This window comes from Protopterus annectens, chromosome 1.part0 (genome assembly GCF_019279795.1).
Source record: "Protopterus annectens isolate FY-2018-M chromosome 1.part0, PAN1.0, whole genome shotgun sequence".
In the NCBI taxonomy this organism is placed as follows: Eukaryota; Metazoa; Chordata; order Ceratodontiformes; family Protopteridae; genus Protopterus; species Protopterus annectens.
This window is the reverse complement of record NC_056725.1, coordinates 682,665,568-682,687,758: the sequence shown is the minus strand read 5'-3', so window position 1 is coordinate 682,687,758 and position 22,191 is coordinate 682,665,568. Positions and strand designations below refer to the sequence as shown.

Genomic DNA, 22,191 nt, shown 5'->3' with positions numbered 1-22,191 from the left:
AAAATCAATTGAGGCTCATTATTGCTACAACTCTGATGCTGCCCTAAAATGTTACACTCCACTCGACCAACATAATTAATTCACAGACATGTAATGTAAATGAATCACATAATGCATACTGGAGGCTAAGGAAGAGCAAAAGCACTTTGTGTGTTGGCATTTGTCAGGGGGTTGGAAGTTGGCATAATGGTTAAGGTGTTACAGGGTTTGATTCTCACCTTTGGAAGGGAAATTGTCTAGTCTTAAAATGACTATGAACCTGTGAACTGACAAGTGTATCCAAAGAGAGTTGTCTTCACAATGTTTTGAAATCAAAATAGTAGGCTGCAGTATGATAGCTGACAGTGTATGGCTACATAATCTTCATGCAAGGAAACTGCATAAAAATATTCAGATTGTGTGTGTGTGTGTGTGTGTGTGTGTGTGTGTGTGTGTGTGTGTGTGTGTGTGTGTGTGTGAGTGTGTGTGAGAGAGAGAGAGATATTGTCTGTGTGTAAGTGTTCCACCTATATGTGTTTATGATATTTATATAGCTACATAGCTGGATAGACAGCAATACATTAATTTACCCATATAGTCATACATGAATATATAAAAAGGTTGATTTATTATATCTTGTTTTGTTTCATCATTTTTTTCACATTTCACTTTTTGTGTGGTGCATCTTGCCTGATATTTTGTAATATTTTTATATTTTAAAATTGTATTTATTTATTTTATTTTACATTTGTATAATATATAATATAATATATAATATAATATATAATATTATAATAATTAATTATTATAATGGTATAATATTATAATAATATATAATATAAAATATATGTATGACAAAATATTTGTCATAGTTGTATAATTAGGACATTTTAGTTTCAGACTGCAGTCCTTTTGGAAATCTATGCTGTAGAGATGGGTGGACCTCCAAAATTCCTAATGCTTACTATAAGGATTAGAATCTTGGAGCAATTTTGATAGTTTAAACTGAAATCAACCTCATTGATTATCCTTGATAATCATTTGAGAGAAAACACATGCTAAAAACAAGCAGCACTGAGATACAATGAATTCTAACTTTGTGGCACACAACCACTGATAGAAAAAATGTGCTTTTTTCCCCAAGGATGTGCATTGCTGGAGTTAGAATAATGAAATAACAGAAGAGCAGGAGAGTCATAAGGTCTCCCCTTAAAAAATGGTTTATATTATGATAGTTTATTGTTTGCTGATTTCAGCATTATGCTTCTTTGGTTTACTCACTTGGTTCATAGTTCATAGGTGTTTACTAGGCTAATGACCACAAGGGCCTTTTTAAGCCTAGCCAAGCATCCCAAATCTCTGACAAGTTCTGATACCCTTGATAAGTGTAATCATGGGCCTGGAAGATGAACCATTTACAGGTTACCTGTTTGCATTAGAGACATAGGTGCCAAACCAGGGATGAATTTCCGGTTTCCCATCCATTTGTCCAAGTTACACTTGAATTGGGTTAGAAAGAAACTGCTTCAGATGGATGAGGAGCCTGTTCCATAGACGGGGTAATTTATGGGATACATACCTATCTCTCCAGTTGGTCCTATTTATATCACAGGCAAGGTTTAAGTCTTTAGAACAGGTAATTCTGGTACTGTTTGTTTTGTGGATATGCAGGAGGTCCATCAGAGTGGGGTCTAACAATGTCCTGTATGCCAGGCATAGATCTCCCTTCAAAACCCTGTAGGAGACAGAATACAGGGTTAGGGCCTTGAGGTGATCTGCATAGGACATATTACTTACTCCCTGTATTCTTTTAGTAAGGAACCTCTGTGGATGTTCCAGTTGTTGGATATGCTTGGTTAGGTACATATCAAAGGGGGCATTGTACTCAATGATAGGTGTAATGAATGCCGATTAGAGTGGAACAATGACTTCCTTGGACTTAGACGCCATACCTTTTTTATAAGTTGCGCAACATAGAATGATTTCCTCACCACTGTAGACACATGATGGTCAAAGGTTAGATTACTATCTATGTGTCTCCCTAAGTCCCTGACTACTGGGTACCTGATAGACTTCTTTGAAGCAGTCACCAAAGCCATAGATGAGGGTAAGGTGGTTCACACAGCCTATCTAGATCTCGACAAGGCTTTCAACACCAACCCCCACTCTGGAATTATAGATAATCTCACTAAACTAGGTATAAATCCCTATGTCACAAGATGGGTTGCCAACTGGCTCACTGACAGAAACCACACTGTGAAAGTAGCAGACTCTAAATCCAACTTCAGACCAATGACAAGTGGAGTACCACAGGGTTCAGTCCTGGGTTCACTCCTGTTTGGTATCTCTGAAGTACAGGCTAACACAGAAGGTCTTTGGCTAACAAAGTTCGCAGATGACTGCAAACTAGGAGCCATAATCAAAACTCCTAACGATGTGGACATCCTACAAAAGGGCCTCACTGAGACAGATGCCTGGTGTCAAAGCCATGGCCTCAAGCTCCATGCCAAAAAGTGCATTGTCATCCCTTTTGGTAAAAACTCTGTACCCATGAACTACCACATAGGCGATAGTCTGCTTAACACCGAAAGTGTGATAAGAGACCTTGGGACACAGGTGGACAGTAGTCTCTCCTCACATCGCCAGAGTAGTCAGGAAATCCTTCTACATGGCACACTTCATCACAAAAGGTTTCTCATCCAGGAAAAAAGAGGTCATTGTTCCTCTCTACTCATCACTCATTAGACCCATTATAGTGTACAATGCCCCTTTTGGTATGTACCTCACAAGACATCTACAGCAACTGGAAAGGCCATAGAAATACCTCACAAAGAGGATTACTGGCCTCAAACAGATGCCCTACGCAGACCGTCTCAAAAAACTCCAGCTTTACTCTGTCGCATATCGCCTACTTAGAGGCGATCTCTGCTTAACATACAAAGCTATGTCAAACCCAGAGCTGTTGAACATGCTCCACTCAAAGAAATCCTAATCCCTCCAAGCTACACGCTCTAGGGCCTAAACCTTGTCACCACAATAAACAGAACATGCTGGAGGGATAGATTCCTGTCCCAGAGACTTTCCATACTCTGAAACAAACTACCAATTTATATCAAACAAAGCTCCTCATTAGCACTCTTCAAGAAAAATCTTGATGATTGGATAGGAGATAGGAAATTCACCCTGGGGATCACTACTATGTCTGTGCTTGACAGGGGCACAGGAAAATAATTTTCTTGGGTGGCAAAAGCCAGGGTACCATTTGGCTAGGCTTATATAGGCCCTAGGGCCAATAGCCTAGTACCAAACTATGAACCTATGATAGTTACCAGGGATGGATGGCTTCCCATAGGATACTGTTATGCATTTCTTGGCATTTAGTTTTAGTCCATGGCTCTGACACCAGTTGTTTGTCTGTGTTAGCCCCTCCTGGAGAACATTTGTGTCAGTGTGAGATTCGGTGACAGCTCATAATGTGCAATCATCTGCAGATTTAGTCAGCCAGAGACCACTGACATTGGCCTTGACTTCTGAGAAGTAAATGCCAAAAAGGAGCAATCCAAGGACTGATCCTCAAGGGACTCCACTTGTGACTGGCCTTTTTGTAGAGGTGGACTCCCCAATTCTAACTTCCTGGGTCCTGTCTGTGAGCCAGTTGGCTATCCACTGGATGACATACAGGTTTGTACCTAACCTCTTGAGTTTGTTAACAGTGCCCAAGTGAGGTATTTTGTCAAATGTATTGGTCAGGTCAAGGTAGGCAGTGTGAACGATTTTGCCCTCATCCATTGTTTTGGTGACCTTCTCAAACAAGTCCACCAGGTTGAGTAGGCATGATCTTCCCTTGACGAAACCAAACTAGGTTGGGTCCAGTGTGTGGAGGTTTACTATATTTCTGTTGATCATCTCCATGATAATTCTTTCCATGGATTTACATATAAGACTAGTGAGACTGATGGGTCTGTAGTTTCTAGGGTCTATAGATGGCCCACCTTTGTGCAGAGGGATGACTGTTGCCTTTCTACATACATTCATGATGCCCAAAGCCTGTTTGGAGGCTACAGTTAAATAGCAATTCCAGAGGCTCTGATAGGTCATATTTCATGCTATTTAGAAGGTATCCTGGGATATTGTCTGGGCCCATTGATGCAGTGTTCTTGGTCTTAGAGAGAGCATTAAGGACCTGTTCCCTAGTGATAGATGTGGGAGTTATATTTGATGATATTTCCTGAGGGAAGGTTGGGGGGGGATAAAATTGGAGGCGAATGTATCAGCCAGGAGATTTGTTATATCTTCTAGCCTTAGTATAGATGGCTCCATTTACAATGAGCTCTCTCTTGTGTATTGCCTTTGAGGTTGTGGCCATAGCTAAAGAATGCTTTGTGGTTGTCCTTGGCCTGGGAGACCAAACCTACCTCAAATTTGGCTTTGATAGACTATTTGTCCTCTGAGTTGTTTGTTTAGTTTGATGAGAGTGATTTTATCCTGCTGGCTGCTGCACCTACTAATTTTAGCCATGATTTTCTTCCTCCTGCTATACATCCGATTGATTTTGTGATTCCACCAGGTTGGCTTGTTTTTTTTTTTTAGTTAGTTCTGTACTTCTTCCTGGTGGGTACAGCTTCCTCTATGCAGCTATTAACATGCTTGTACAGAGCACCCTTTCTGTGAACAGCTCTGCATAGGCAGAAGTGTTCTCAGGGTTTATGGGAGCTTGAAATTTTGCCAGGTTCTCAGTTAATAGCAGGAGGTTAGCCTTAGAATATTTCCTGTATATTCCCAGTTTAGTTACGGGTCCAGGTTTTATTTTTACTTCATAGGAGACCATTTTTTGGTCTGACCTTACCAGGGAAGGCATTACAGTAGGGGGTGTGCAGCAGTCTCACATATCAGTGAGGACCAGATCCAGTATGATTGCACCCGTGGTTGGTGTACTGACTGTCTTGTCCAGGGAGTTTGTGTTTACAAAATCCAGGTATCTCTGCGCATGTACACTTGGTGTCGTATGGGATTCCCAGTTAATAGTGGGGTAATTAAAGTCACCCATAAATATGGTATTGGGTTGGATGGTTAGTGTTTCTAATAAGTTTAAATACACGGTATGGGTTTCCTGGGTCATCGAGGGGGACCTGTAGTTTGCAAGGAAGTGGTATTGGATTTTACCTATGGTGATTTGAGCATGGAGCATTTCAAGTGCAGTTGTAATACAGCAAATTCCCTCTGGGATTTCATATGAGTAGCAGAAAAAGCTTTCTATAAAATAAGGGAAAAGATGAACATTTGTTACTGAAATGCAAATATGGAAAATAGCATCCACAAAATCCACCTATAGTTGAACTCAGCAGATCCTTCTATTTTCCAAGTGTTCTTGACAAACCATAAACAAACATCAACAGCCTTATTTCTTCTAAGACTATATTAAAGTTGGTTTCTACCACTCACATACGGTAAAGGTTGTACCAGACACTAGTGTCTGTAGTATTTCCACAGATTTTTACTGATAAGTGTACCAGTCTGAAAGAAAAATCAGCAACAAACTGTTGAATAGCAAATTTAAAATTTGATACTCTGTTCCCAATTGTAAGGATGGCTTTTATTTTCATTTTATAAAATAGTGTCAGCTTCCTTCAGAATACTGCCAAAAAAACCATTTGATATCTGCAATTTCAAATAAAATTACACTTTACTACGGGAAAACAGTTTACTTTGTTTAGAACTGCTTGTTGCATCTGGCATTGCAGGTCGTAACTAAGTTCCTCTGACACCCTTTCTTGAAAGTCACATACGTTCATTAAAAACACAGAAAGGAAACTATTACCAGATCAGGCTTCAGATAAAATCAACCATGACTACACAGGGAACACAGCATACGGTTTTCTTTTTATAATCCTTTTCAGAAGTTAAGCAGTAAGTAGTAATAATAGCAGCATGTAGTTAGCATTTAGTAACTGGAGCAAGTCCTACTGTCATGCAGGTGACAAAAGCAGAGGTATGATCTCATTACACACTGAATATGCCTTTTGTAATACAACCAAAATAATGAACCCGTCTGATATTTACAAGTGAATCGCTTTCAGTATTCTATGTTGTTACAATGAGATTTACTCCACTTAGCATCATTGTTCAGCCAATTCAATGTGCTATCCATTATAGAAGACCAGACACTTAACCAAAAAAATCTTTCTTTCAGGGTGCTTGTTCTAATGGCAAAAAGTGGGTATCAGCCTCCAAAGCTGAAGGATAAAACCAAGTGGTAAGTTTCCATCATTTATACAGATCAATATACAAGGAATGCTGCCTTTTTATTTTCTTGCAGACCATTAGGAATGTTGTAACAATTGGTACATTAAACAGTAGTAACCTTTACAGTCCATAGCAACTGACATTCAAAATCAGAATACAGTGACCCTTCTGTCACACCATGCCAAGCTCCAGCCAACAAAACTGTAGACCTGTGCTCCTTCATGTTAAGGTGAACCTAACCTTATCTTCAGATATGATCTACCATTTGAAATACTAAACTTTTCGAGATTGGCATTAGTTGTTTTTGTCTTGGAGATATGTGAGTGCCTATTTTTTTTTAATTATGTGCGGCTTTGGTACCCTTGCTGTGTTGTTTGTTATGCAGCTAGGAAAGGTGGAATGACCTATGTAAATGAGCTGCAGTTCATTGCAGTGCAATTTGCAAGTAACCAAAGACCTATCAGCATAATGCAAAAGTATTCATCAGATACCATCTATTAGAAACATGTAAGCAGCTCCACAATAAAATTATTTGGGACTACATGTACAGAGCAGGCATCAAGTATTAATGCAAACTATACATGCATGCAAATTTGGTTTGCTAAATGTTCATTAACAATCCAAAAGTGCCAAGATTCATTTGCAGATAACTGCTTTAAATTGCAGTATAGCTAACTTCAAGCAATAATCGTGTGATAACAAACTTTGAACAGACTAAAGGGGACTACAATTGAAAATACATTGTAAAAATATCGACAATTCATAATGCTTAGAAACATGTTTTTTCTACATGTTATACAGGATCGTTACTCAGACAGTAATATTTTATGCCAGATGAATAGTATAGCTTTTTTATGACTCTTGTCTCAAGTGTCTCAGGCTTACAAGAAATAAAAAAAAGAGTTGCAATCTTACAAATGCAGAAGCTGCAGAAATAAAACCAGAGAACATCTCCAGCTGCTAAACAGGATATCATTTAAACTACACAACTGCAAACTCTTCTGAGCTGCAAATAATACACTGGCCAGTATCTAAAAAGTGAAGCAATGACGTCTGAGAGCTGCTGTGGAGAATTGCCTTGGTGAAAACATGAGGACAGTATTTTGCAATATTTTGAAAATGTGCAACGCCACAAACCCACATTTCTATCTAAAAATGGGGACTTCTGAATAAATTTCTTCATGATATTTTATCCACATACTTTCAGTATAATTTTCTTCCAATGCTTTGTTAAGAACAAGACAAAGAACATTTCAGTCAATTTGAACTATATAACTTGCACAGTCACACACAAGAGCGGGCTCGTCCCCCCCACACACACACACTCACTATAACAATGGTGTGTCCTTGTGCTTTTAAATGCTGTAGTTGCAAATGCATATAGCTTACTGCATAGTTTGACTGTGTTAGACAGGCCTGTTCAAAATGGGTTCAGTGAGTGCGTGACAGTGATGTAGGACCTTTTGTCCCAAAGACCATTGTTAGTCATGGAACATTTCAAGTTCCACACACCAAAGCAAAATGAAAGGGAGACATCTGCAGCTTATGTGACAAAACTAAAAAAAAAATATCAAAACACTGTCAGTTTGGGTTGCTTTAAATGATGCCTCATGTGATCATTTGGTGAGTGGCAATCTGCAAGAAGGAATTCAAAGAGACTGTTAAATGAAACACATTTAAAGTTTAAATAAACAGTAGAGATTGCAGTTTGTATGGTAACTGCAGCTATAGATGCACTGGAGTTAAATTGCGGACTTAAAACTGGTAATGTAAACAAAATGACATAAGTAAAATGTACAATTCAGAAGCTGTAATTGTCAGTAGAGGTCCTGTCTTCCTTCTCACTGCATATTCAGAAGTGAAGAGTGCAGACAGTGCCTTAAGACTTAAGAGAGGCCATATATATATATATATAGTGTTCACAATGGTAAGGCATGTTTAACTGAAAACAAAACACGTCATAGAAAAAACAAAAATGTGTGCAAGTTACTGATAATTAGTACTAAGCCAACTGCCCTTGCAAGCCATTTTAGACCTAGCCAATTATCCCTTGGGAGACTCAAGCCCTGCACCTTGTGCTTGTAAGGCAAACACCTTAACCATTAGGCCACCTTCCCAACCCATAGTGAGTATATATTGTACAGTGTAGAGCTATTTAGCATAAATGGGACACATAATGATTTTGGTTGCATCAATAATAAACAGAGTTATTTAATATAAATGGTACCAATAAGCAGTTTCACTTGAACCAAAAATAAAAAGCTATTAAGTCAAAATATAGTTGAAGACAGGGTGAACTATTTCAGCAGTATCTCAAACTGACAACAATGGCATCTTCCATCCTTCTAAAGACACACACTGGTAAAAAAGGTGCTCTTCTTAGGTTGTGATTGGCAACAGTAGAGTAGAAGGCTCAAAGGGAAGTGTTCGACTAGTGCATTATACAAAATGGTAGTGCATCTTTATGGGGTCATAAGTAGCTAAACAGCTGAGAGTTAATTGGAAAGAGAGAGTTTTCAACTGTGGATGGTCTGCTGCACATCAAAGTACTGAGGAAAAATAAGAGCTCATTACGAAAAGATACTGCTCCAAGATTTAAAAGTGTCATTGATATTTAACAGCACATTAAAGACAAAAGATAAAAAATGTACCACCATGGTTTGTCAAGTTATGCCCAGTATCTTGTGCTGTCTTTCCAATACTGGTAAAGGAGCTGAACAGGATAGAACCAGATGAACTCCTTCCAAGAGTAAACCTGAGTCCATGGGTGATGTCAGTCACCTCTCTAGTAAAGGAAAAAGGAAAGATCAGAGTCTGTGGGAACATGAAGGTCACAGTTAACCCAGTACTGCAAACTGAACACTTATCCTTTATCAAGAATTGAGAGCATTTTGCAAGTTTATTAGGTGGGCAACATTTTTCAAAGGTAGATTTAGCTGATTTCCATGTGTAGATGGAGATCAAAGCAGATTCAAACTTGTTCCAAACAGTCAGTACTATCAATGGCCTATAGCAAGATAACAGGCTGGCATTTCAAACAGCTGCTGCCCCTATTGTGTGGCAGTGGGCAATGGTGAAGGTCCTCCAGGGTATTACCGGAGTCCAGTATTTTTCTGATGTTGTTATTATCATTGAGCTACAGATAAGAAGCACCTAGAAAGCCTCAAAAGAGTCTTCCAAAGATGAGAAGAGTACAGGCTAAGAGCTAGGTGAGACAAGTGCGACTTCTTAAAGTTTGCTGTCACATTCTGTGCTCACATCATAGATGATTAAGGGCTACATAACTCAGGTTGTACTAAATCTTCACATTCAGAAAATGTTTCACAGTTCAGATCCTTCTTGGAGTTTGTGAACCATTATGGCAATTTTGTCAAAACTGACAGATGTATAGCATCCTGTAAATGAGCTCTTGCAAGCTGGTAGACCTTGCAATTAGAGTAGAGAATAGGAACCTTTATTTTGTGAGGCCATGAGGTTGGGCACATCTGAAACAGTCCAAGCACATAGCCTATCTCTTTCTGTAAAACTGGTCTACAACACAGACCCCATATGGTATTGGAGCAGTGCCTATACCCAAACTGATAAAGGAGCATTAAGTCTTTGCTTGGGAGTGTCAGCTGGTTAAACCACTACTTCTCTGTCAAATAATTATACTTGTTACAAACCGCCACCACTGGTTTCAATTTTATAGCCTTCAAAAGGGAATATCTGTCACTGCAACTGCCTAAATGCAATGATAGGCATTGGTCTCTAGTGGACGTCAGTACAAAATTCAGTATAAGTTTATACTCATGTCATATAAATCCAGGTAGTTGGTCTTGATTACCATTAGAGACATTCTCCATTAGTCAAGTTAAGAGCTTGACCAATACAGCAGATATGGTAAAATCAGAAACTGGACAAGGCAGAGTTTTCTAACAAGTATATATTTTTATAAACACAAAATGGCTGGACAGCTCAACATAAATCTGCATATTATCCAAAATGAGATGAACTTACCTTAAATGCTAACTGTCTAATGTGGAGGTTAAGGATTATCATACCTATTGCATTACATCTCAGACTGTTTGAAGAACTTCATCAAGGTTATCTTGGAGTAGTAAAGATGAAGACACTGGCAGAATGATGCTTGTAATGCTGCAACCCTAGAACAATGAATGCCCTAATACCTATATCACAAAGCAGCATGTGTTACATAGCAATGCACTGGAAAATAACATAACATCAAAACTAGTTTTAAATGGGGACTTCTGAATAAATTTCTTCATGATATTTTATCCACATACTTTCAGTATAATTTTCTTCCAATGCTTTGTTAAGAACAAGACAAAGAACATTTCAGTCAATTTGAACTATATAACTTGCACAGTCACACACAAGAGCGGGCTCGTCCCCCCCACACACACACACTCACTATAACAATGGTGTGTCCTTGTGCTTTTAAATGCTGTAGTTGCAAATGCATATAGCTTACTGCATAGTTTGACTGTGTTAGACAGGCCTGTTCAAAATGGGTTCAGTGAGTGCGTGACAGTGATGTAGGACCTTTTGTCCCAAAGACCATTGTTAGTCATGGAACATTTCAAGTTCCACACACCAAAGCAAAATGAAAGGGAGACATCTGCAGCTTATGTGACAAAACTAAAAAATATCAAAACACTGTCAGTTTGGGTTGCTTTAAATGATGCCTCATGTGATCATTTGGTGAGTGGCAATCTGCAAGAAGGAATTCAAAGAGACTGTTAAATGAAACACATTTAAAGTTTAAATAAACAGTAGAGATTGCAGTTTGTATGGTAACTGCAGCTATAGATGCACTGGAGTTAAATTGCGGACTTAAAACTGGTAATGTAAACAAAATGACATAAGTAAAATGTACAATTCAGAAGCTGTAATTGTCAGTAGAGGTCCTGTCTTCCTTCTCACTGCATATTCAGAAGTGAAGAGTGCAGACAGTGCCTTAAGACTTAAGAGAGGCCATATATATATATATATAGTGTTCACAATGGTAAGGCATGTTTAACTGAAAACAAAACATGTCATAGAAAAAACAAAAATGTGTGCAAGTTACTGATAATTAGTACTAAGCCAACTGCCCTTGCAAGCCATTTTAGACCTAGCCAATTATCCCTTGGGAGACTCAAGCCCTGCACCTTGTGCTTGTAAGGCAAACACCTTAACCATTAGGCCACCTTCCCAACCCATAGTGAGTATATATTGTACAGTGTAGAGCTATTTAGCATAAATGGGACACATAATGATTTTGGTTGCATCAATAATAAACAGAGTTATTTAATATAAATGGTACCAATAAGCAGTTTCACTTGAACCAAAAATAAAAAGCTATTAAGTCAAAATATAGTTGAAGACAGGGTGAACTATTTCAGCAGTATCTCAAACTGACAACAATGGCATCTTCCATCCTTCTAAAGACACACACTGGTAAAAGGTGCTCTTCTTAGGTTGTGATTGGCAACAGTAGAGTAGAAGGCTCAAAGGGAAGTGTTCGACTAGTGCATTATACAAAATGGTAGTGCATCTTTATGGGGTCATAAGTAGCTAAACAGCTGAGAGTTAATTGGAAAGAGAGTTTTCAACTGTGGATGGTCTGCTGCACATCAAAGTACTGAGGAAAAATAAGAGCTCATTACGAAAAGATACTGCTCCAAGATTTAAAAGTGTCATTGATATTTAACAGCACATTAAAGACAAAAGATAAAAAATGTACCACCATGGTTTGTCAAGTTATGCCCAGTATCTTGTGCTGTCTTTCCAATACTGGTAAAGGAGCTGAACAGGATAGAACCAGATGAACTCCTTCCAAGAGTAAACCTGAGTCCATGGGTGATGTCAGTCACCTCTCTAGTAAAGGAAAAGGAAAGATCAGAGTCTGTGGGAACATGAAGGTCACAGTTAACCCAGTACTGCAAACTGAACACTTATCCTTTATCAAGAATTGAGAGCATTTTGCAAGTTTATTAGGTGGGCAACATTTTTCAAAGGTAGATTTAGCTGATTTCCATGTGTAGATGGAGATCAAAGCAGATTCAAACTTGTTCCAAACAGTCAGTACTATCAATGGCCTATAGCAAGATAACAGGCTGGCATTTCAAACAGCTGCTGCCCCTATTGTGTGGCAGTGGGCAATGGTGAAGGTCCTCCAGGGTATTACCGGAGTCCAGTATTTTTCTGATGTTGTTATTATCATTGGAGCTACAGATAAGAAGCACCTAGAAAGCCTCAAAAGAGTCTTCCAAAGATGAGAAGAGTACAGGCTAAGAGCTAGGTGAGACAAGTGCGACTTCTTAAAGTTTGCTGTCACATTCTGTGCTCACATCATAGATGATTAAGGGCTACATAACTCAGGTTGTACTAAATCTTCACATTCAGAAAATGTTTCACAGTTCAGATCCTTCTTGGAGTTTGTGAACCATTATGGCAATTTTTGTCAAAACTGACAGATGTATAGCATCCTGTAAATGAGCTCTTGCAAGCTGGTAGACCTTGCAATTAGAGTAGAGAATAGGAACCTTTATTTTGTGAGGCCATGAGGTTGGGCACATCTGAAACAGTCCAAGCACATAGCCTATCTCTTTCTGTAAAACTGGTCTACAACACAGACCCCATATGGTATTGGAGCAGTGCCTATACCCAAACTGATAAAGGAGCATTAAGTCTTTGCTTGGGAGTGTCAGCTGGTTAAACCACTACTTCTCTGTCAAATAATTATACTTGTTACAAACCGCCACCACTGGTTTCAATTTTATAGCCTTCAAAAGGGAATATCTGTCACTGCAACTGCCTAAATGCAATGATAGGCATTGGTCTCTAGTGGACGTCAGTACAAAATTCAGTATAAGTTTATACTCATGTCATATAAATCCAGGTAGTTGGTCTTGATTACCATTAGAGACATTCTCCATTAGTCAAGTTAAGAGCTTGACCAATACAGCAGATATGGTAAAATCAGAAACTGGACAAGGCAGAGTTTTCTAACAAGTATATATTTTTATAAACACAAAATGGCTGGACAGCTCAACATAAATCTGCATATTATCCAAAATGAGATGAACTTACCTTAAATGCTAACTGTCTAATGTGGAGGTTAAGGATTATCATACCTATTGCATTACATCTCAGACTGTTTGAAGAACTTCATCAAGGTTATCTTGGAGTAGTAAAGATGAAGACACTGGCAGAATGATGCTTGTAATGCTGCAACCCTAGAACAATGAATGCCCTAATACCTATATCACAAAGCAGCATGTGTTACATAGCAATGCACTGGAAAATAACATAACATCAAAACTAGTTTTAAAAGTGGGCTACATATGAGACTGCAATGTAAAAACTAAAACCCATAATACACTGCAAAGTAGCAAACTAACAAATATCAGCCAATCATATAAAGGAGTCATGGGTGCAGTGCACTTTCAAGGACTATTTAAATACTATGGAAATGTTACCTGAGTAGAACTGCACCTGCCTGGACATACAGGAGATGTCTACATCAAACAATGATGTGACAGAGGATGCACTTGGGATGGTTGGTCATACATAAATAACTTCTCCATCCGAAAAAGGGAAACAGAGACTAAGTATACAAGGCTATATGTATTGCATGCTGTGTTAAGGTACTGATACCATGAATATATGATTACACAGAGAGTGGATGTAGACTACTCAGAAGTGTATCCCTTGCCCACAGCTTCCACAGCTCTGGAGGTGTCAGAGGCCGTATGTATCATCAGGGAACAGGTCAGTATGTCTGCAACTTCATCGTACAAGATGCTGCAAATGTGGCACTGCAAACCTTGATAAAGAAACTCTCCAACAGCTACAATTAAACATAGCCTCTACCAAACTATTTCATAGTACAGATGGAAGGAAGGAGCTGCTTCTCCCATGAAACAATATTTTAAATCTGTCCCTATTTTTGGGCTTTGCCCCCCCCCCCCATATTATTTTAGGCTTTGTCCAGATTTATTGTGCTAAGAGGTTGAGAGGTCTATTTTCAGCCACTGCAAGAAACTGCCCATCTCATCTTGCATAAGCTACCATTTTCTCATTCACTCATTCATTTTGTTAACAGGCTGGGTGAGATGGTCCGTGGACCATTTTCATTCATAAACAGTGAAGAGCAGTATGCATGATAAAGTGTAATAATCTTCATTAAGTACAAAGGCCAGTTGTGTACAAAAAAAAAGTGAGTACATCATGTAGCTTACATATGCATACAGCTGGATTGGTGATCTGAACAGAGTACATTAAGGTGATAAAGCATGATGACAAAGTGAATGCAGTATACAAATTATATACAGTAAAATGAAAAAAGAAAATGAGTGCAACATATATTATAAATGCATTTAAAGATTGACAATAATATTTCACACTGCATGCATTTATGTAGATCTGATCTACCTAAGTAAAATAAACTTGACAGTTAAGTAAAACCTAAAAAGGTAAGGCGTGTACCTCAGCAATAAATAAGCAGTTATTTAGGAATAAATAAAAAAATTTCCAACTGTATTCATGAATAAAGATAACAGCACAAGCATGATCAATAAATGTCTGAGTGAAAGTAATAATCAGAGTAATTTTCAAAAAAAAGAGGTGAATTCAGCTGCAAAAGTTTGTATACTCTCCTTTGACCTAAAGTTTCTGTAGAGTAATTGACAATTATGCAGTGTCTTTATCAGTTGATGAACACTAACAAAATAATAAACATACAAGGAACAGGTAAAGGGAAAAGCCGAAAGACAAACAAACAAACAAGGAACAGGTAAAAGATTGTTGTGTTGCTTCTTAATGATTCTTCACTGGCATAGATTAATTTTCTTTCTCAGAAAACAACGTACAAGGCATTACAGTAACATTAGAGTAGACATGTACATTCAATCACAGATCACTCATGAACATTTCCAGGTCTATGTTTAAGTGATCGAATGGCACGTGCCCTGAATGGCCATTCATCGCACACATATCAGCAAATGTGTCATTCATCAAAAGGTCATATGATCGTATGAAATATCCTTGAATGATTATAGTTGGCCAACATACAGGAAATGGCTCGAACTACATACTTAACAGTAATGTAGCAGTAAGGAAATATACCCTTTCCCCACTGTAGTGTGAACTCGGAGTTGGTGTATATAATTAGCAGGGGGTGTGGGGGCGCAGCCTCCCACATAAGGAAGATTCAGTGTTCACCAAATCCTTCTCATGTGGGGAGCTGTACACCCCATACCCCCCACTAATTGTATGTATACCAACTCTTAGATTGCACTACAGTGGGGAAAGGGTAGATTTCCTTATTGCTATGTTACCATTAAGTACATAGTTCAAGCCGTTTCCTGCATGTTGGCAAGCTATGATCATTTGAAGATATTTCGTACGATCATATGACCTTTCACTGAATGGCACGTTCGCTAATAAGTGTTCACTGAATGGCTGTTCAGCAAACATGCCGTTCAATAGCTAAACATAGACCCCACATTTCCATTGGAAGTATACAGCTCCTTCTTCCTAAAATGTGAAGTATTTCTTTAAATGTTATTAAGCATGCCATAAGATGTTTAAAAAAAATAATTTCAGTGTTAGTGGATGCTTCAGATGTATGGACATACATCTGGACTCTTTGGAAGAATTAAGAGGAATGCACTCAAAATGGGTGCTCTGGTTTCCTCCCACGTTAGAAAGACATGCATTTGAAGCATTTCTCCCAGGGTCAGTATTACGTGATCGAATGTTTGGTGATCGAACGCCTAAACATTGACCACATAATATTGAACTGCAGAACAGCGAATGCCACCGGGAAACATTACCGTCGGCCACAAAAAAAAATTAACTTTACAGCCAAACTAAGGGGGGCTTCGCTCCCCCACACCCCCAACGTAGATGCCCCCCCTAACTAAATATACTAACTCCGAGATCGCTCCACAGTGGAGAAAATGGCAAAATCCAGAGAACGACCAAGGGAAATCGTCCCCTGTGTTAAATTGGCCATTCGCTGTTTTTTGCTTTCGATATTACGTGGTCGATGTTTAGGTGTTCAATCACCTAAGCATTCACTCACATAATATAGACCCTTCTCCTGGGGTCTCCGCTGAAAATCCACTTTGGTACAAGTCTGACTTTCCTAGTAGACAAATGTTAAATAAATAAGTAACTGCTCCTCACAAAAAATGACAGACCACATAATCCTCCATGGGTTCTCCCAGCTAATCACATCCCATACAAGGACTGACAAATCTAAACGACAGTCAATCCTTGACTGGATTTTGGTTAGCAACCCCTCCCTAGCATATCAAACAGGCTGTCTCCCTGATTGCCCAAGTGACCATCACCCAACCTTTCTTCTTCATACACACATTCCCCAATCGATCCAGACCACCTTTCACCTAATCAGAAACAAAAACAAACTTCAATCCAAACAGTTTCAGCTCTACACTAAGTAGTTGCAACTGGGATTCACTAAATCAGCTGCCACTAGAAGATGCAGTAAGCACCTTCAACACTACTTACCTAGATGTACTAAACTACCATGCACCACCCAGAACCAGTAGATTTAAATCCAGTTATGTAACCTGGCTATCTAAAGAATGTCAATCCCTACTAAAGGCTAGAGACAAGGCATGGGCGCAACTTCACAAAAATAAAACCCAGCTACCAAGACAGACATACCTAGAGCTACGTAACAAACTAAAAAACCTAGTTAGAAAAGACAACATCAACTACTACCATAATATTCGGTATAAACACACAAAACAGCCTCAAAAATTATGTGCTGCAGTTAATAACATACTTCATCCACTTAAATCAACTACCCCTAACCCAGCAACAATTAACAATTCTGACAATATAGCAACCCAATTCAATAAATACTTTACAGAAACTATTCAAGCCCTGGCAAACTCTTAAGACATCAGCAACCATACCTCTCTCTCCCCCTCAGCTCACCACCACTTCTCAGAATAATGGCCCCCATTTTAGCATATGCCCAGTATCTGTTAATTGCATAAAAAAAAAAAACTTCTTCAAAAACTTAAACTGACTCCACTAGCTGTTGATAATCTCCCAGCTGACTTTCTAAAAATTCCCACTGAAGCTGTTGCCTATCCAATAGCCATTCTCATCAACAGGCTAGTATCTAAGAACCATGTACCTAGTATTTGGAAAACCTTCCACGTACTGCCACTACACAAAGGAGGTAATTGCACAGAATTCACAAATTACTCCCCTTTTGCCATTTTATCTCCCTTATCCAAAATGCTAGAAAGAGTAGTGAATACCCAACTAATGAACCACATTCACACACACAAACTACTATCACACACCCAATATGGCTTTCTGCCATTTCATAGCAACACTACCACACTAATTTCCTTTACTAATACTGTTAACCAACATAGAAACAATGGACAATATGGACCTGTCTAAAGCCTTTACCTTAGTAAATGTAGTATTTCATGGTTCCAGAGCTACCTAACTGGATGACTGCAAGCTGTCCAATGGCAAAACCAACTCCCTCCTCTGCTCCCAGTTCTCCTAGGTGTTTCCCAAGGCTCCATCCTTGGACTTCTACTTTTCTGTATATTCACCAACTAGCTCAGTACTTCTACACCTCATGCCTCTGTAGTTCAATACGTGGATGACACTAATATGTGCAGCCCCCCCTTACTACAAGACCTCCATTCCATAACCCAGGATTCTTTCCTATCTGTTAAAACATGGCTCACTAACTCTCTACTCATTCTGAATCCCAATAAAACTAAACTCCTTCTCTTTAGCCCAACTAGATCCCCCTCAGCTTCACAGTCATTTACTATCTTGTCTATAAATAAAACCGTGATCACCCCAATAACACACACTAAACTACTTGGGATAGAAATTGACAATAACCTGAAATTTGATATACCCATTGCCCAAACTATCAAGAAGGTCCACAAGAAACTAAGTCTCCTATACAGAAATAAACAATTTCTAACAAAAAACACAAAAGCTACTGTAGCCCATACAAGCCTCCTATCAACCCTCCTCTACGCCTCCCCAGTCCTAACCGATCTCCCCAAAATAGACTTAATCAAACTAGAAACCTGTTATAATAAAATAACAAAGTTTGCAACTGGTGCCAGCTACAGGTCACACCACTGTGCATCTCTTAAACAACTAAATTGGCTCAAAGTTCCTCAGCTTCTACACTTTAACCAACTAACCCTTGCACATAAATTTCTCCACCAACGTGATATAACTCCTGCTCTCCAAAATATTATACACCCATACACAAGTTCTCGTTATCTTCGCTCCATTAACCTGCGCATTCTAGATATTACTAAAGCCAATAACCATGCTGGGAATTCTCTATTCTCTAACTACATTCCTAAAATATGGAATAAACTACCAACCCTAATAACCTTAAAACAGCTCTATAATACAATTTAAAAAGCTCCTTAAGTCACACTTAGAGGACACCTGGCTATGTTCATACAACACTCCTGGACAGACCTTTCTTAGTCCCTCTACTAGTTTTTTATCCTTAAAAATAATGTAAAACAAAATAATTCATTGATATTAGCAACATCTATAGGTAAACAACCTTCTGTATAACTAACTTGTACTTTACTGTGGATGATGTATGCTTCTTGAATCCTCATGTGAATGCTTCTAACTAGAGAACACATTCATTTATGTATTCCTAATTTACTAGCAAAGTAATTGACGTACTACAGTTTTTGTTAATGTCTGTTAAATCTGTAACTTCAGAGTTGCTTCTCCCATACAAGTTTATGTAAAATTTACTGCTTATTTCTTACATGCTAATGTATTTCTATTCTGTATTCATATTTATGTATTTCTAATTTGTATTTGTACTTGTATTCCATATTTGTACTTTTTCTGGAGCTTTTCTCCCCTGGCCTTTGCTGAAAAAGGGCCTCTGTCCAGTCAGACTTTCCCAGTGAACAAATGTAAAATAAATAAAAAAAATAAATAAAAGGAAGTCATATCAAGAACAGTATGGCTGGAGTTAGTGGTTTGCAAGCAAGAAAATGTCCTGCTTTTTATGGAGGGTAAATCTGTCACTTACCATAGTTTTCAGTACTTCTTTAATACCGTGCACAAACCTCTCAGCAAATCCATTAGTTAGTTGATGTCATGAGGCAGCCATAGCAAGGCAAAAGCCATTTTTACAAGGGAATATGTAGAAGTCAACCACCCTAAAATGAGAGACCTTATTACTCAACAGATGCTGTGGCATTTTAGTTCTGTGAAAACGATTTCTTGGTACATTAATGATGTGACCACAAGTAATAGAATTTATGATAAAAACCTCTGGTCATTTAGATCATCCGTTGACTACTACGAAAAATGGTAGCTCCATAAATGGCCTGGTAAAATCAACATGAACTGCTGGAGTGATATGAACAAGCCAGTCTCCCCTACACAAGGTTGAGGTAAAATTGCTCAAGTGTAAGTAGCACTAAGAAAAAAAGATGAATGGCATAACTCAGAACATTGTTTCCCATATAAAATCTTTGCCAGTACGATTTCTAATTGTGTGCAGTCAATGATTCACTTTTTTAGGGAGATGTCTCCCTTCTTTGATTTGGAGTGACTGTAGAGTTGGTATATATAACTTTGGGAGGTATGCGAGCCTTGGGCTCCACGTCAGACAATGTGCCCCCCCTTGCAAAAAACAACAAAAAAATGGATGTTTTGCCCTTCTACCTTTCAGGGTTTTTTAAATTCCTTTTCAAACATTGACTTTCAGGAAGTCAGTGTTTCATGGCAAAACCTGTGAGCCATTCCCAAGGATGCAGTGCTGCATATTCCAGCTCATTTTGGAACATCCGGCAGCCAGTGCACAGTTCATTGCCAAATATTTTTTATCTGTCTCTCTCTCTTTTAATCAACCCTTGGTCCTAACACTTGTTTTGGATGGGCATGTTATTCTGCCTCCAATAATCGTAGCAATTCATTATTTTCAAACTGGCAAAAAAGAACTAATGTATCTAGTCAAGTATTCCATCGCTGTAGATAAAACCATATTTTTTCTTTGCTTGAGAATATCCTTTTATATAGAATAGTTGTTAAGTAACAATAAAAGTTGTTTTTACTGTAGTTAATTATGAATTTCTATATTCTGTATTGCAGGGGTACAACATTTCATAATTTTGTTAAAGTTACACTTACCAAGAACCCGAAGAAAAGGCCCAGTGCTTACAAAATGTTATCGGTAAGTCATTTTCTGAAATAGTGTATTCAGAGAGATGTGTTAACCTTTTCACTGCCCCAGACTATGTAACTCAATTTTGAGAAGTTCTTTTGGCCCTGTCTGTTGTAGATAGGTTTTAGTCTTCCATAGTACTGTCATGGAGAGGTAATACTGATAATGTGGAAAATGTCACTATACACTCATCCATCTTTTTCCAGTCTTGATCTGATTCTCCAAGAGGATCACCAGAGCTCTCCTTTTATACGATAACCTAAGGACCGTGCTGTCGTTTTATAAGATGACCTAAGAAGGTCAGAGATATCTTTATATAGGATGACCTAAGAAGGACCAATGTAAAACAGATTCCATTCAATACATAACGTTTGTGTTAATGGTTTAGCCTGTGGTGTGAAAAAAGTGTAGCACATATGAAGAGAAAAAATAAACTATGTATAATCATGTGTATTTTTTATTAATACTAACTTTGACAGTCAGAGGTGAAGAACACCACTCATCCTGTGGGGTGGTGTTTGCATGCACACATTCATTTTCTGCTTTTATGTCAGTGTCACTTTGTATTGCTCTTGTAACAAGAAAAATGATGATTTCAAAAAATCTTTTCTCTTTTTACCATAGTTTTAAATAAGCTTGCAACATATTTCTAAACCTATTAAAACATCTGTTTTGGAAATTAGCTGTCAGTTTTTCTTATTTTACTTTATATATTTGTTAAAGTAATGTAATTATTTTTGTTCTGTACTTTACAGAAAATGATGTTAAAACTGCCAGAACTTAAGTTCAATGGAGTGCAGGCAACTGAATGGTTTTGTGGTTAGCTAGTATTTCTTTCCTTGAATGATGCACATGGGGAAAAAGGTCTTAATTTTCCATTCAATTCAATGGACATGGTCACCGATTTAACATTTTAAAAGGGAATACATGATCCAACTGCAAAGAAATTGTAAACAGTGAACATAAGTGCTTTAAAGTATGCAACATGCAAAGAAAGTATCAGAGCCAAATCATGTGTGTAATGGCTGAAATGAGGGTGCAACTTACTTTAAGCAACCACACTATTTTTGTGTAGGTGTGGTTGTTTCTTGAAATAACTAACACTGGCAGATTGACAATCATGTACATTCATGAATAATGCATACAGTATTTTATAGAAAAGGTAAGAAGTATTTTCCACTGTAATAGTGTACTTTCTAACATTATTTAACAACATTTATGAGGAAAATGCTTCTTACCATTTCTGTTGGACATTATTTAGTAAAATTACTGAGGAAAGTGCGTCTTACCATTTCTGCTGGTTACTATCAGTAATGGCTGTATCCAGGAAGGAGACAGCTCACACCACTGTGTTCAGAGTTTTAAAAAAAAAAAAGCAGTTTTCTTTTCATAAATGTATTATCTGGCAAAATGTTCAGGAAGACAGCAGACGTGTGACAGATGGGTGTGCTGGCTTTTGAAATGTCTTTTTTTTCATTTTTTTTTTTATGACGTAGTTTTAATGTATTTCTGTTAAGTTACACAAAATGTGTGCATACAACACAATACATTGGAAATCATTCCTGAAAACACAACTTGTGAGGGGGGGGGGGTTGTTACAAAATGACATGTAGAAGTCTAGCTTGATCAAAAAAAAAAGTCTGCCTTTAAAAAATATAGTAGTTGAAACTCTGGTGTCCATAAAATCATTTCAGAGTTTGGAGCAATGTGGTTGAAAGCTGTTGTACCAGATGTTCTTTGGACAT

The 22,191-nt window shown here is 38.1% G+C and overlaps 1 protein-coding gene across 2 annotated transcripts in view; it reads left to right on the top strand.

The window, feature by feature from the left end:
- LOC122794052 (mitogen-activated protein kinase kinase kinase kinase 5-like) overlaps positions 1 to 22,191 on the top strand; it is a 1,947,254-nt gene that overhangs the window by 1,361,273 nt on the left and 563,790 nt on the right. For both annotated transcript variants that reach the window (XM_044062187.1, XM_044062182.1), the window contains exons 10-11: positions 6,170 to 6,232; positions 20,374 to 20,455. In XM_044062187.1, the coding sequence (XP_043918122.1) occupies positions 6,170 to 6,232; positions 20,374 to 20,455 (145 nt within the window). The remainder of the gene's footprint in view (positions 1 to 6,169; positions 6,233 to 20,373; positions 20,456 to 22,191) is intronic.